The sequence below is a fragment of the Engraulis encrasicolus genome, chromosome 24 (assembly GCF_034702125.1).
Source record: "Engraulis encrasicolus isolate BLACKSEA-1 chromosome 24, IST_EnEncr_1.0, whole genome shotgun sequence".
Lineage (NCBI taxonomy): Eukaryota > Metazoa > Chordata > Actinopteri > Clupeiformes > Engraulidae > Engraulis > Engraulis encrasicolus.
This window is the reverse complement of record NC_085880.1, coordinates 33316965-33332765: the sequence shown is the minus strand read 5'-3', so window position 1 is coordinate 33332765 and position 15801 is coordinate 33316965. Positions and strand designations below refer to the sequence as shown.

The following is a 15801-nucleotide window of genomic DNA, read 5'->3' as shown; positions in this document are numbered from 1 at the left end:
TCTCTCTCTCTCTCTCTCTCTCTCTCTCTCTCTCTCTCTCTCTCTCTCTCTCTCTACAGGACCACAGCTGAATGAAATTGTAGCGAAGTTGCCTGACTCTCACCAGACCTGTGTTGTTGAACACAGCTTTGCGAGCTCCCCTGTACTGTCATAGCAATGTTGTTATGATGCACTTAAGGCTGCTATGAGTGAATGGGCCCGTCATCCGTCAAGAGTTCAACATTGCTCAACTCTAGAAGAGAGCCAACGTATTGCAAGCGAGACCACAATTCGTTGTGGCAGGATGTGGTCTCTTCCCATGTAAAGTGAATGGGAATGCAATGCGAGGCTGACTGATGTTTGTGTGTCTGCGGGTGTTAAACCTGGACTCTCTCTCTCAGTCTATGAGAATTTGTGTTGATGCTACACAGACCTTTGACCTGTGTGTTTCAGTTTTGTCAGGTTTTTTTGTCCAATGGGGCCTTTTTGACGTGTTCCTACATCTTTCCATTACAGTAAATTCCCTTGCTGTGGAAGTTCCGTATTTGTGTCCTTTTCGTGGAAAGTATAACAAAAGGAGACCGAAGGTCTAGTGCTCGTGGGCATAGTCGATTTTCAAATGTGGGTATTTTGTATTTAACTTCCCCCACTGTCAGGGACAGTCAAGGACTTCCTCCACTGGCTGAGGACTGAAGTATTGTATTTAAATAAAACAACGGCATTCCAAATGTACTCTTTCAATGGTATTCAAATGTTCTCTTTGAATTTCCCCCAGAAACTGTTCGAAGGAGGAGCAGTTTCATTGTACAGAAAGACTCAAAGTACAAGACAGGGATATTAGAAGATGGTGATATTAGAAGTCACGCTGGTGATATTAAATACTGGGTTTATTCCGTGTGTGTGTGTGTGTGTGTGTGTGTGTGTGTGTGTGTGTGTGTGTGTGTGTGTGTGTGTGTGTGTGTGTGTGTGTGTGTGTGTGTGTGTGTGTGTGTGTGTGTGTGTGTGTGTGTGTGTGTGTGTGTGTGTGTGTGTGTGTGTGTGTGTCTGTGTTGTCTGTAGGCCATACTCACCGTTAAGGTTGTTGCTAACGGAGTCCACAGTCCGGGAACTCTCGTTCACCACAAAGGAGATTTGCTGGGGGAAAGCAAATAGATACTCAGTTTGGACAGGGTGAAGGTTTGTGTGTGTGTGTGTGTGTGTGTGTATGTGTGTGTGTGTGTGTGTGTGTGTGTGTGTGTGTGTGTGTGTGTGTGTGTGTGTGTGTGTGTGTGTGTGTGTGTGTGTGTGTATGTGTGTGTGTGTCTAATGAACAGGGTGGATGTTGGAGGGGGGGTGTTGACGGGTTTGTGTGCGTGTGCGCTTGTGTGGTGTGTGTGTGTGTGTGTGTGTGTGTGTGTGTGTGTGTGTGTGTGTGTGTGTGTGTGTGTGTGTGTGTGTGTGTGTGTGTGTGTGTGTGTGTGTGTGTGTGTACGTGCATGTATGTGTGTGCGCGTGCGTTTGTGTGTGTGTTGGACAGGTTGAGGTTGTAGTGGTGTGGGCTTGGGAGCTTGGGGGCAACGTTAATGTTCAACCTCGCTAAATGCATCAGACCACGCCCATATCTCCTAGGGAGAGAACAAACAGAGCCCATAGCAATATCTAAATGCTGTTGACTTAACGTTGGCGAGAGTTCTCGGTCAACAATATCAGTGTGACATTACGTAGGCCCGCTAGGCCTGCGTATGCCGAGGGAACCGGTGGCCTGCTTCTCTCTCACACTCTCTCCTCCGTCTCTACTTTCTCTCACTCTTTCTCCAACCCTCTCTCATTCGTTCTTTCTCTCTCTCTCTCTCTCTCTCTCTCTCTCTCTCTCTCTCTCTCTATCTCTCTCTGCTTCTCTATCGCACTCTCTACTTTCTCCCCATGCTATATTTTCTCCCTTTCTATATTCCAAAGCACCTTTGGCCTTCCGTGTGACCGTGACTTTTGTAAGTGAATATATCATGTGTCCGGCTGCAGTGCATTTGTGTGTACGTGTGTATATGTGTGTGTGTGTGTGTGTGTGTGTGTGTGTGTGTGTGTGTGTGTGTGTGTGTGTGTGTGTGTGTGTGTGTGTGTGTGTGTGTGTGTGTGTGTGTGTGTGTGTGTTTGTGCGTGTGTGCATGTACGTGTGTCTGTGGGGGGCATAAGCAGTGCACACACACACACACACAGACTAAAACACTTACCTCTGGCACATTGTTGAAGTATGTTTTTAGGTTTCCCAATGTTGTGGTGACTTCACTGGGCGTCTCCTTCATGCTACGCTTGGTGGTCTCGTTACTCGCAAACATGCAGATGTTACCTGCCCTGTGATCCGATCACCACAACACACACGCACACGCACACGCACACACACACACACACACACACACACACACACACACACACACACACACACACACAGGCACGCACGTACACACACACACACACACATACGTACCGAAAATTAGATCTAGTAGAAGGGGATCACATATTGATACTAACACACGTGCATGATTGTTTTCTTCACACACAAATGTATTGCTTTATGTTACAAATGAGGATGCTACCAACGCTGTGTGCTTGGTCGTCATGTGCAATTTAAAACATGTTCAAACATGGCAAGCACAAGGCAACTGCTTGGTTAAAAAATAACTGAGTGGGATTGATTCACTGGCTAAGTATGTGACGTGATCTGAACCCAATTGATCATTAATTGAGGTTTTTGAAGAGACAAGTTCTGCATCTCCCAACACCCAGTCACTCAAAGAAGTGACTGTTGAAGAATGGGGAAAGTTTCATGTTGCCACATGGTGCGGACTTATTGATTCCATGCCTAGAAGATTTTGGTGTTGCCATTACAAATTCATGTTTGGATTTCAACATACTGCCATACAATATGCTGCATGTAGAATGCTTTCCTGTGGAATGTTCTCAGTCTTGCATGGAGCCAAAGCAGAGAGACTGGATAAGATAATACTCCTAGAATACTGGCCAAAGTCTTGCATGGGTTAAAAAAAATTGGGGCCATTTGGCAACATGAATCGTTATCTTTAAAAACAACGTCCTCGAGAGACTGGATGCTGGATGAAGTGTGATGTAGAATTTGTCTCTTCAAAAATCCCAAAAGATGTGGACTGGGTTCAGATAAGGCCATGCACATGGCCACTGAATCATTCTCACCCTCCTCAGAAAGGCCTTGCCTGGTTCACACCAGGCCATATCACACGTGATATCTATCTTTCAGATCTGAACGATTGTGCAAAGCAGCATGGGATTTCCCAGGCTACAAAGCCAGAAATGGACTGGGATGTGTGTTTTTTGAGTCATTGCCATGTTGGAAAAAGTGCTGGACCACCAAGGGTAAGGACTGATACTGATAGTAGCATTCTTACTTATAGAGGAATACTCTGTGTGGACGTGCGCATTCATTAAATCCTGTAGAATACAGGCACATACTGATACAAAAATGTGGGTGCATGCGTGCGTACGTGCGTGTTGCAGACCGCACACACACACAAATATTAAAAGAAATTGTGGGTTTCGCCATATAATACAGTCTCTAATAAAGGTACCAACTGAAGATATCAACCTTAAGTGTGTGCCTGCAGAGGTCAGACCAGGGGGGCCTTGGGCCTTAAGCAATAGCTCCTTATCATTCACCCTCTACAGTTGCTCTCTCTCTCACTCAGTAACATGCAATCGTCTGTTATACATGTCTGCGGTGTGGTTTGCTTATAGCCTATAGACCAGTGTTTCCCAACCAGGGGTACGTGTACCACTAGGGGTACGTGAGCACACGTCAGGGGGTACGCGGAAAAATGTGATAATGACAATTGAATAGAGTATAGTCATACTGGGATAAAGGTATATATAGAGAGAGCATGATAGGGGGTACTCATGGTACAACAAAAAGGCTTAGGGGGTACGCGAGTCAAAAAAGGTTAGGAAACACTGCTATAGACGCCCGTTACGCACGCCTGTGGTGTGTGCTATACGTCTGCTCTTTCTCCTGCACTGGCCCCCTCGATGCCCTTCTCACCACCTCAACAATATCTCGTGTCAATTTGCCTTTGACTGTGCACTAGGCACGTTTCACGATACAGGAACACAATCACGTGTGTTAATCAAGATTTGTAAAACACTGATGGCGGTGATAGGAGGTCAAACAGACTAGGCGACTGCCACACTGCTGCCTTCGCTCTATTCTATATGCATTTTGTGCTTGGGTCATTGACATTTTTAGTAGCAGACGTCAGGCGGTACATCAACAACTAATGCCACTATTTTTATCTCATTTATAAAAATATGATTTTATTTATTTTTATTTTTATTTTTAAGTATAAGTAAGCACATGCACATTGTCGAAAATCTATCTGATCGCAGAAGGTTGAAATGACGTTTGACCAGAAGTCAATGTAATGTGATGTAAAAAATGTCATCTCCTATCCGTGTCCCCCCTGTCATAATACACATAAAAATGGTGTGTTTGATAATCTTGATGGACTTCAAGTATGTTTGCACACAGCTGTGAAAAAAACTATGCTTCATGCCAGATATATCATCATAAAACTGACATTTAGTCATCGTCCTGCGCAGAGGTGGAACGTAACTAAGTATTTTTACTTCGTTACTGTACTTAAGTGGTTTTTTCTGAAATTTGTACTTACTTGAGTAAAAATAAAAATGCAGACTTTTACTTTTACTCAATTACATTTTTTGACAATTACTTGTACTTTCTACTCCTTACATTTCTAGGAGAAGACTTTGTTACTAGTTACATTTATCCTAGGTTTTCCTGTTGTGTTTCGTGGATATTTCAGTAGCCTCAGCTGCGGGCAGGGAGGCGGGACCAAGCCCCTCTTCCAAATTGACACCCAGACAGAAAATATACTTTTAAAAACATTAACAGGACTCCATAGTCATGTTCAAATAGAACTGAAAACCGTTGCAGACACTTTTTCCTATTGGATCAAGTAGGTAGACATGGAGAAAGACAACCATTGCGTGAGTAGGCCTACTTGTACTTTTGTACTGAAAAGTACATTTAAAAGTTAGTACTTAGGACTTTTACTTAAGTACATTTTTTGGGAAACAACTTTTACTTTCACTTGAGTAATTTTTTCGCAGGGTACTTCTACTTTTACTTAAGTACACAACTTCAGTACTTCTTCCACCTCTGGTCCTGCGTAATGTTAGCTTACGTGCTGTATGTCTACACAGTAAGTGACAGTAATACAAAATGTGACGTCTGTCTACGTCATTACCTCACCCCTTCCTCTATTTTAACACAGTGATATACGCTCGTTCATGTTCATGTATTTCACATGGAAGGGTGTTATGTCTATAGATGAACAACTACAAATATGTGCTTGCCGTGGTGGACAAAGTAAAAGTAAAAGTAAAAAAAGAAACAGTTTCTTTCCAACACAGGTAACTTATCTGAGTAAAAAGTAGACCAATGTACTTGTCTTACGATAAGCTGATTCTGCACAGGTTGGGTTGAGTTTGTGGTGGGTCCTTGATAGGTTTTTATTGTTTTTCAGTAATAACAAAGTCTATCTCAATAGGTAGGTAAAATGGAGTAAACGGTGTAACAGCTATGTAATATCATGTGCTACTGTTGTAATTACACCACGAAAGTACTTTTACTTTTACTTTGTCCACCACTGGTGCTTGCCGTGTACAGGATATCACCTTGACACAGACATTCTCTCCCCTCATCTTATGCAATGCAGCTTTATGCTCTACTGACTTTGGCTCTTTTTCAACAAAATGTCAAACAGCACTCATGTTGATGTTGATGTTGTTGTTGAAGACTGGTTGTGACGGCAGCTTCCTCTTCCCAAGCACACACCCACACACACACACACACACACACGCACGCACGCACGCACGCACGCACGCACGCACGCACAAATACACACACGCGCGCGCACACACACACACACACACACACACACACACACACACACACACACACACACACACACACACACACACACACGCACACACACACCTCGCCTTCCCCCTGTTCTAGCATGCTTGGCTCTTCTGCGGAGCCTCCGCCTGTGTGTGCATCCCTGATACTAGTCCCTGTAGGCCATGACTCCATCTTTTTGGCATTTCCAGTCCTGACTGTGACAGATAAATCAGCATTTGATCGCTATGTGTAAACAGCAGTCAACAGCAGATGAGGAACACACTCACACATATAGACGTAAATATACGTATATGCGACACACGTCACACACACACACACACACACACACACACACACACACACACACACACACACACAGACACACACACACACACACACACACACACACACACACACACACACACACACACACACACACACACACAGACACACACACACACACACACAGACACACACACGCGCAAATAAGGATATTTTCGAAAGTTTCTCTGAGAAAAACGGGAGGGTTGACAGGTATGATAAAGGCGCACGCACGCACGCACGCACGCACGCACGCCCGCACGCACGCGCACACACACACACACACACACACACACACACACTTAGACTTAGACTTACAGTATGACGAGTGTGACGACGAGTGTGGCCCAATACAGACTCCTCCTCCTGCAGTTGGTGCTGCTGGTCTGCTTCTGGTACATGTGACCCCCACAGTTGTCGCAGCAGCAACGGCAGCAGCACAGGAAGAAGCCAATCAGGGGCATCAGCACGAAGTAGAGAACTCCGATCGCCACGCACACCAGGAAACCGATCTCATACATCAGCACCTGCCAGGAGGAAAGATAGGGGGGGGAGTTAGACAAACAGACATTCGTTCAAGATAGAGTGGAGCAGGTCCAGCGGCTGGGTATTGCACTGCTACACTGGCGACCCGGGTTGGATTCCAGCCCGGGGCATTTGCCGAGCCTTCCCCGTCTCTCTCTCTCTACTGATTTCCTGTCTCACTCTAAACTGTCCGGTCACCAATAAAGGTTTAAAAAAAAGATAGAGTAGAGTAGAGTAGTTGGAGTAGAGTAGTTGGAGTGGAGTAGAGTTAAGTAGAATAGAATACAGTAGCACAAAGCAGCAAAGAGTGGATTAGTATGGATCAGAGTGGAGTGCAGTAGAGCAGAAAGTAGAGTAGAATACAGAAGAGTGGGGTGAAGTGTAGTGTAGTGGAGTAGAGTGGATTGGAGAACCTGTGGAGTGGTATTCTGGAGTGAAGATGATTAGCAGCATGAGACTGCTGCTGAGAATCCCAAAAAGGTCTAGCGCAAGTCAAATGTTTGTCAGTGCTACTGCCTACTTGCTTTGTACTGCGTAATTTGATGTATAGAATCATGTGCAGGGTATCTGGGTCACATAACGACCTAATTGCTGTTTTAGCTAGACCTGGATTGGACGTAGCTCTATAAGACAGTTTTCAAGGTTATGGAGTCGAACATGCCTGTATGTGAGATACTGAGCTATGCGATATCTGTGTTTTTTGTTTGTTTTGTTTTGTTTTGCTCTTCTATGTTATTGTTCTTCAGTTTTTTTGTAACCGTTTTTTTTCTTCTTCTTCTTTTGTACTCTGTTGTGATGCTTTTATATGTGATATGGATATGGAACTGAATTGAATTGAATTTAGTAATATTGTAGGGTAATGTAGAGTATTGGAGTGTATAGTAGAGCAGAGCAGAGCGGAGCAAAGAGTAGAGTAGTGAACAGTAGACTTGAGTAGAGTCTATGAGTAGAGGTGGGCAGACAGACATAGACAGATGCAGAGAGACATGAGGAACACAGGAGATAGTCAACTCGTTAACCCCCTTGCGTAGAGTTTATGTTATATAATCTATCTGTCTCCAAAATTGTAATGACCAAGTGATTAATTTGCAACTTAAAGCCGGGCTCAAAACTACACGATACTCTGTGAAGCGACCTTGGGTGTTTTGAAAGGCGCTATATAAATTAAAAATATAAAAATTATTATTATTACACGACTATCTGCCCGATTCTCAGCTGAAAACTCCATTTACAACAATTGCTGGAACGTTACGCAAGCATTTGTCGGGCAAGATTTCCTCGTCGTGTAGAATTTTGCTGGTTGAAAGAGATCGCAAATCGTAGATACCAAACACTGATATTGACGACTTGAAATAGAACTTCGGGCCTTGTCTTGGTGTTTGGATCGAGGATAAGATTAACAGTTGCAATTTTTTTTATGTTGGGCACAACCCAACCACAACACAACCCGTCAAAATCTGATACGATTTTTAAGTTGTGTAGTTTGAGCCCTGCTTCAGGCTCTCAGTAATGTTATAACTACGTTGTTATGATGTTTTTGTTGACCCTCTTCAGCAGAGCGTGAACAGGCCCGCCGGTGGGCCCATCTGCACAAAGAGGCTACAGAGGAAAGGATTTTCCGTTTGCCCTCATGTAAATCATGCTGATATCACTAATACCACTTGTGTACAGTCATTTGGGTAAATGTTAAAGCAATTGCAAATGCAAAAAAGTCAATAACTGGATGGGCAGACAGACGGCAGGAACACTGGAGGGTACTCAGTTTTAAAAAAAATGCAGTGTTAATTCAACTCTCGAGTCGATTTACCATCTTTTTAGAGGGTACTTGGTCCAGAGGTTATTCTCTGAATTAACACTTCATTTTTATGCGTAAAGCAGTAAGTATGAAACAATACTGGCACCAACTCAGGATCTGGCTCTCTTTTTTGTGCCAGGAAATGAAGCCAGAAAACAACAACACAAACATTTCCCCCTTTCACCGGAACTTTCCTCACCAAGTCAACATCCACTAGAGTTGAATAAAGTAGACGTAGAAGTGCTCTTACAGATGGAATTCCAACACTAGTAGTACATATGATTCGGGCTGGGTATTGCAGCCATGTTCCTGTATCGATTCGATTTCGATTCTTAGGGCTTTGAACGATTCAATTCGATTAATTCCGAATCGATTCAATCCGTTCCCTTCTTGGTGCCAGGATTTCCCCCAAAAGATGCTGTTGCCTATTTTAATATAAAACTGTCAAAGGGCTGTGACTTGATAGTGTTAACAAATTGCTAATTTGTAATAAGTAGGCCTAGGCCTAATTGACTAATACCTACTGGGTATTTTCCATAGACCTAAATTAAACAAAAAGAACAAAAAGAAAAAGAACAAAAAAAAAGATTTTGTGCCCTGTGAATCGATTATGTGAATTTCGATTCGATTCGATCGATTATCGATCAATTATTTTACACAGCCCTACATATGATATTACATTTCAACTGTTCAAATGTAATATCATACAACTACAACATACAACTTGGAATTACATCTGTAAGAGTATTACCACAGTCGTTAAATAGTTCCCCTGAAATCCCCTAACTAACATTCCGTTCTCAACATCCACCATTAACTCAGTCTACACCTATGCGCTCAAACATCATCCGTCACACCTTTCTTGTCACTTGAGACTAGAGGAGTGACGTCAGTCAGCACAGTGTTATCAGCAGGGGCCACTTTAGTCAATGGCCCTCAGAGGTTCACATGTCAACTGCAACAACAATAGCAGACTGGACGATATCCTGTAATTGCTTTTTCATGAGCTGTAAAAAAAAAAAAAACACTGTCGAACCAATCAGATTTCTTTAGAAGGTGTTGGACATTGTGTTCTTTCTTTTAGCTATTGACATTTAGCTAATGGTGGTGGGCCTCAGTCTGAACTTTGCCATAAAACCAATCCTTTTCATGAAGCGTTTTGCCCTGACTGGTAATCTGTCTCTCACTAGATACACAGTTACGCAAGTTTTCACTCAACTTTGAGAACTACTCGTGGATCTGGATGTTTTTTTTTTTTACCAAACTAACAGGAAGCCCTATCAATCAAGATCGCAAGATTTTCAGAGATGTGACGACGTCAATGTAGTGAAGAAGAGCAAAAAAACAAACAAATGAAAAGTGACTGTTTCAGACAGCAATGGTGGCTCACATCGATATCAATTCTGCTATTTGTAATGTCTTGTCAAATATGTGACTAGTTTACAGGAGCACATCATTACAAATGCCAGTGGACCCTGCTGTGGCTCCTACACTAGGGCACTGCACTGCACTGCTACAACCGGGGACCAGGGATCGATTCCAGCCCGAGGTCATTTCCCAATCCTCCCCCATCTCGTTCTCCCACTCACTTCCTGTCAGCATCTCATACTGTCCTGTCAATGAAGGCAGAAAAAAGCCTCTAAAAAATATATTTGTAAAAAAATATGCCTGTCAAGTGGTTTCTCCTATCAGATGCAAGCATTTTTTTCTTTGATAGAACCACACCTAATGGTTCCACACAAACTATAAGGAAGTCTGGGAAGGAAGAAGAAACACAAGGCCAAAGTCCAACAACTCCAACCGTGACACTAAGGAAAGAAAACGTTGCCATAAAGTTGGCAAACATTTACGTGCCATACCTAATCCGGGTATAATGCTGTGTAGAGTAGCTGCTTCGACTGTATTAAATCAAAGGTGTCTGACATCAGAAGAAAAATGTCCTCAGGCACCGCCTGATTGATGAGTGACTTGGTGAAATCACCTGGATTAGCAGCACAGGCAGAAGGAATAGCTGGAGGAATGTTTACTTCCTCAGTCCAGTTTGTCCACCCCCACACACAGCCATGACTATCAGTGTACAGCTCATGATGACACAGAACACGGATGTGAAGTTTTACGTCTGAAGAAACTTTAATTTCCTGTGTTAACTCTCACTCCCTTTTCTACAGAAAAGACACCTTGAAATCACCCAACAGTCATCCTATCTCACTTCATCACCACACATGATGCGCCCTCGTTGCTGCACCAAACTCAAAGAAACTTTGAGATCCACAAAAAAAAACACCACCCTCCAATTACACCCAAAAGGTCAGCTGACATTTCTCATTTAAAAAAAAACGACCTCCTTCCAAAACAGGAACACTGTGCACCATCAGTGGAGTCTACTACACCCGTCCCCCATTGTAGCCAAATGCTTCCCTTTCATGCTAGTGTTTTCACATGCTAGCCTGTATTATGCTCCTCTGATCTGGCATTGTTCGGACACACAATTCCTCGGGAGCGCGGCCGTCTCTGGTGGCCGAGGTGTACAGAGGATCCCATCTGACACCACAAAGCCTTTCTTGGGTTACTAATGGCCGAGGGTGTGGCGGCACGGATTACTGTGAGGTTCAGATGTGGTAGCCGGTGAAGGGCGACCTGTGTGTGTGTGTGTGTGTGTGTGTGTGTGTGTGTGTGTGTGTGTGTGTGTGTGTGTGTGTGTGTGTGTGTGTGTGTGTGTGTGTGTGTGTGTCTGTGTGTGTCTGTGTGTGTGTGTGCGTGCGTGCGTGCGTGCGTGCGTGCGTGCGTGCGTGCGTGCGTGCGTGCGTGCGTGCGTGCGTGGCTCATGCGAACTCTCCCTCACACCCCATTTATACTAAAAGACACCTCAAGTCATCATTTCTAACTCATTGCGGCACCAAACTCAAGGAAACACTGAGATCCACTGTGTGTGTTTGTGTTTGTGTGCGTGTGCGTGTGCGTGCGTGTGTGTGTGTGTGTGTGGTTGTTGTTGTAGTCTCTTATGTTCACTACATACCTCTTTTATCATCTCCTGTTCTGGCACACCACTTTCTATGACATCTATGATATCTATCACCAAATCTGAAAGGGCAAAACAAAAACATGTATTGCTTTCACATGATGGAATATTTAAATCAATACAGATACTGTATATGGCAAAACACAAAATGTACACTTATATAAATACAAATCTGTTCACATTTGATACATTCATAACCATCATCTAATCATCAAATCACTTTCTCAGAAGCATGACTAAAATTGTTTGCATTTTACAACAATGAGGTTGGACCTTGTGAGGAAACCCACAGATATTTATAACATCCAAGAGCTCTTTCATGTATTGAACCGAAAAGGCAAACACACAAACACAGAGAGAGTGGACAAAAGAGAAAGAGAGACAGTTAGATATTTGCACAGTCTGACATTGCTTTGAAGGTTCATTTTGAATCACATTCCTTCTTGGTCCTCACACGCACTCTCGCACTCTCTCTCTCTCTCTCTCTCTCCCTCTCTCTCTCTCTCTCTCTCTCTCTCTCTCTCTCTCTCTCTCTCTCTCTCTCCTCTCTCTCTCTCTCTCTCTCTCTCTCTCCTCTCTCTCTCTCTCTCTCTCTCTCTCACACACACACACACACACACACACACACACACACACACACACACACACACACACACACACACACACACACACACACACACACACACTCCCTCTCAAACAAACCCCAATATACTCAAACACTACAAACACCCTTTTGTCTCTTCCAGTAAGAGCATGGGTGTCGTGGTTGTTGATCACAGACCTGATCAGGTCACCCAATTGGGAGTTGAGGGCCAATGGCCCCATTGTTACAACACACAGAGAGGGAGAAGTCACAACATAGCTCTACTTCCCTTAACATTTCCAAAACCTTTGGCCAGAGACAGTTTCAGGTACAGCCATTCAATCCTTCACACGGGATGCTGAACTCTGTGTGTGTGTGTGTGTGTGTGTGTGTGTGTGTGTGTGTGTGTGTGTGTGTGTGTGTGTGTGTGTGTGTGTGTGTGTGTGTGTGTGTGTGTGTGTGTGTGTGTGTGTGTGTGTGTGTGTGTGTGTGCGCGCGCGCACCTGTGAATGTGTTTGCGTGTGCACCTGTGAGTGTGTGTGTCTGTGTGTGACTACAGTATGTGCATGTGCATGACTACAGTGTCCTATTCAAGTAAGTAAGACTAGACCACACAAGCATCATTGTTGTACGTGTAGCTTGTGTGAGTGTGTGTACCAGTATGTGTGTATGTGTGTCTGTCTGCGAATGGGTTTGTGTGTGCGTGCGTTCGTGTGTGCGTTCGTTCGTTCGTTCGTGCGTGCGTTCGTGTGTGCGCGCGAGCGCCTGCGTGTCTGTAATGTGTGTTTGTCTACTCTAGTGAATGCTAGTTCAGCATTTGAATGGCAGCATGGCACTGCCTGGTTTCCATGGTATTTGAAGCAGGCTTCTCTTCACAGTGGGCTGGTAGCATGGCCGTTATCCAAACAGGGGGGTGTGGGGGGTGGAGGAGGGGTGGTTTGAAGTGTGGGCTATCTGCACTGTGCAGCCGGATGGCAGTGGCAGCACAAGGATGTAATCTTGTCTGTCATCAACAGGAATTGAGCATGATTCATACCCTTAATGTAAAGACAGATAAACTGATGACAGTGTCCATGACTAGTCTTTTTTTTTGTTTTGTTTTTGTTTTTGGGTTTTTTGTTTTTTTCTGGAGGGGGGGTCAAAGGCTGTATTTTATAGTACATCCAATTTAACTGGCAAGTCAAAACATTTTAAATAAACAATCTGAAATGTATGTGTGTCTTTCAAAAACTCCTCCAAGAAGTCAACAACAATGACATAATTTAATTTCCTTGACACTGGCTGGCTGGCTAGCTAAGTAGCTCTGTAGTTGTACAATAGGGATGTGTTTATCTGCAGGAGCCATGCCAAAAACGTCTGCATGGGTGTTCTGACAGCCCGCTGGACGAGAGAGCACTCATCCTAGCTATCCGTACAGATGCGACAAAGTCCTTGCGTCCTTGATTTCTAGCAGTGCCTCTGGACGAGCGCTTGCCTTTGGGGAAGGGGTTAGGCAGGACCAGACCCAGGAAAGACATAATTCTCGACATTTAGTCACTTTTGACCATAACTACCATAGGTCACTCAGAAATATCAATTAACCTGTCAATGGGAACCGGGCGGCAAATGAAGGCCCTCTACACCAGTAAAAGCACTGTAGGTGCGCTCACCTTTGGGGAGTTCAGGAGGACACAGAAGTTTCACTGCATGTTATACCTTCATAGCATTCCCATGAATGTGAGTGACAAATAAAACCATTGTAACCTTCATATCCTGGAGGAGCACTCACCCTTGGGGAACGGGTTGGGCTGGACCAGGCCCAGGAAAGACTGCACGATCCCGGTCATGAAGCCACTGTTCAGGTCCAGACTGGCCAGGGCTCCATAGCGGGGCTGGCGCAAAGCCTCGGGCACCTGCGGAGACGAACATGCCATCTCCTGGCACGTCCCCAGCTGTGGTAATGACAGCAGCATCAGCAGCAGAAGTGGCTGCAGCAGCGGTGTATGTGTCCGTGATGGGGCCATTGTCCGTGTTGGGCAACCCCAAATTGGCAGGCGGTGACTGTGGTGGTGGTGGTGGCACCCCGACTTCCACTTCCCCGTCCCTGTCTCCCTCTCTGTCCCTGTCGCCATGGCTCCTGGCAGTGTGTTGAGACTTCACTTGTCGTCACTGTGTCACCTCATGGTGCGTCTGTCTGGCTGGCGTACGTGGTTTGCTGTGTTACCAAAGCAGGAAGGTGTACGGTTAAGACAATAAGAATAGCATGAAGCAATACAGAGGAACACAGAGACGTGACACGGATGTGCTGCGGTGTGGTGTGGTGTGGTGTGGCAGGTATGACACCGGACCCAGACAACAGAGGTCCTACTGTGCACTCCTCACAGTATGAAAAGTTTCTCCTGTCGTGTCACTCTTAAGTAAACATGAAGTCATCACATCAGGAACCCATATGATGGCCGTTTACTGACAAGGCAGAAAGGAGAGCGGACGGCATTCATATGAAGTTCGTTCTGAGAAGATGACAAGGTGACAGTTATTGTAAATATGAGAAATCAGCACCACCCGCACTGAGCTGCCAACAGCGATGTGATGTGTACTGAAACACAAGACAGGGCACAGGGCTTGTTTACTCTATACGCAGACCAGCCCCCACACATGCCCAAAACAGTTAGATTGAGTGAGAAAGAGAAATACACAAACAGAAAGAAAGAAAGATAAATAGGCAAAAAGGAAGAGACAAGCAGCGGAAGAGAGAGAGAGAGAGAAGAAGGCAGAGAGGAAGTGCGAAACCAACCGAAAAAAGGAAATGGAACAAAAAATGAACAATACCTTGTGTAGTCTGCTGCCTCGGTGCCGCAGGCGTGGAATGACCAAGGTACGGGGCCAATGTGAAGGACACTGTGACTGTGACAGTGTGTCTCTCTGCTTTGTGCTCTGTGTCTGCTGTGTCTGCTGTGTGTGTGTGTCTCCGCGTGTGTCTGTGTGTGTGGTGAGTGTGCCTGGACAGGTGTGAGCAGGGTCCTCCCAGGGATCGCTGATGGGCTGAGCTCTAAAGTTTTAACTCGGCTGGAGCCGGACTAATGAACTGTGGGAAGTTATAGGCAGGGGAGGGGGAGGCAGAAAGGAGAGAAGGAGAGGGGGAGGGAGAAAAGAGGGATAGGGGGAGGAACTGGAGGTAACGACTGAGTTAGAAAGAGAGAGAAAGAGAGAGAGAGGGAGGGAAGGAGTAAAAGAGAGAAGAGGAAGGCACAGCTGAGAAATAGGGGAGGAACCAAAAGCTTACAGTTTATGGGGGTTGGCTGGCTGTGTGGCAGCCACCCATGCTGTGGTAAATACCCGCCCCTCCTCACATCACAACCCTCACGCACACTGACAGAGCCAGGCCATTTCTAATGTTATCTTGGGAGCAATTTACAATACCACTGGAAAAGGACATTTTTATTTATTCATAAACATTTACGTTTTTTTTTGGTCAATCATCTATAACAAATCGTATTTGATAAGAATTCATAGGGAGAGCAATCTTGAGATTAAAAGAGAATGATATGTGTTTGGAGATACGAATCTGTTGGCAGAGAGCACCACTGAAGGCCTGAGTGTGTTGTGCAGCCAGGGAAGCCAACAGAGGGGTTAAACGGGTTAGTTGTCCTGGGCCCAGGGTGAGTAGGGCCCCAAAA

At 44.8% G+C, this 15801-nt stretch overlaps 1 protein-coding gene across 1 annotated transcript in view; it reads right to left on the bottom strand.

The window, feature by feature from the left end:
- prom2 (prominin 2) overlaps positions 1–15476 on the bottom strand; it is a 37032-nt gene extending 21556 nt beyond the window's left edge. The window contains exons 1-6 of the mRNA XM_063191268.1: positions 14954–15476; positions 13914–14339; positions 11560–11624; positions 6542–6750; positions 2187–2307; positions 1050–1113 (exon numbers count right to left, since the gene is read on the bottom strand). Coding sequence (XP_063047338.1) covers positions 1050–1113; positions 2187–2307; positions 6542–6750; positions 11560–11624; positions 13914–14256 — 802 coding nt within the window. The 5' untranslated portion in view covers positions 14257–14339; positions 14954–15476. The remainder of the gene's footprint in view (positions 1–1049; positions 1114–2186; positions 2308–6541; positions 6751–11559; positions 11625–13913; positions 14340–14953) is intronic.
- Positions 15477–15801: the final 325 nt, after the last annotated feature.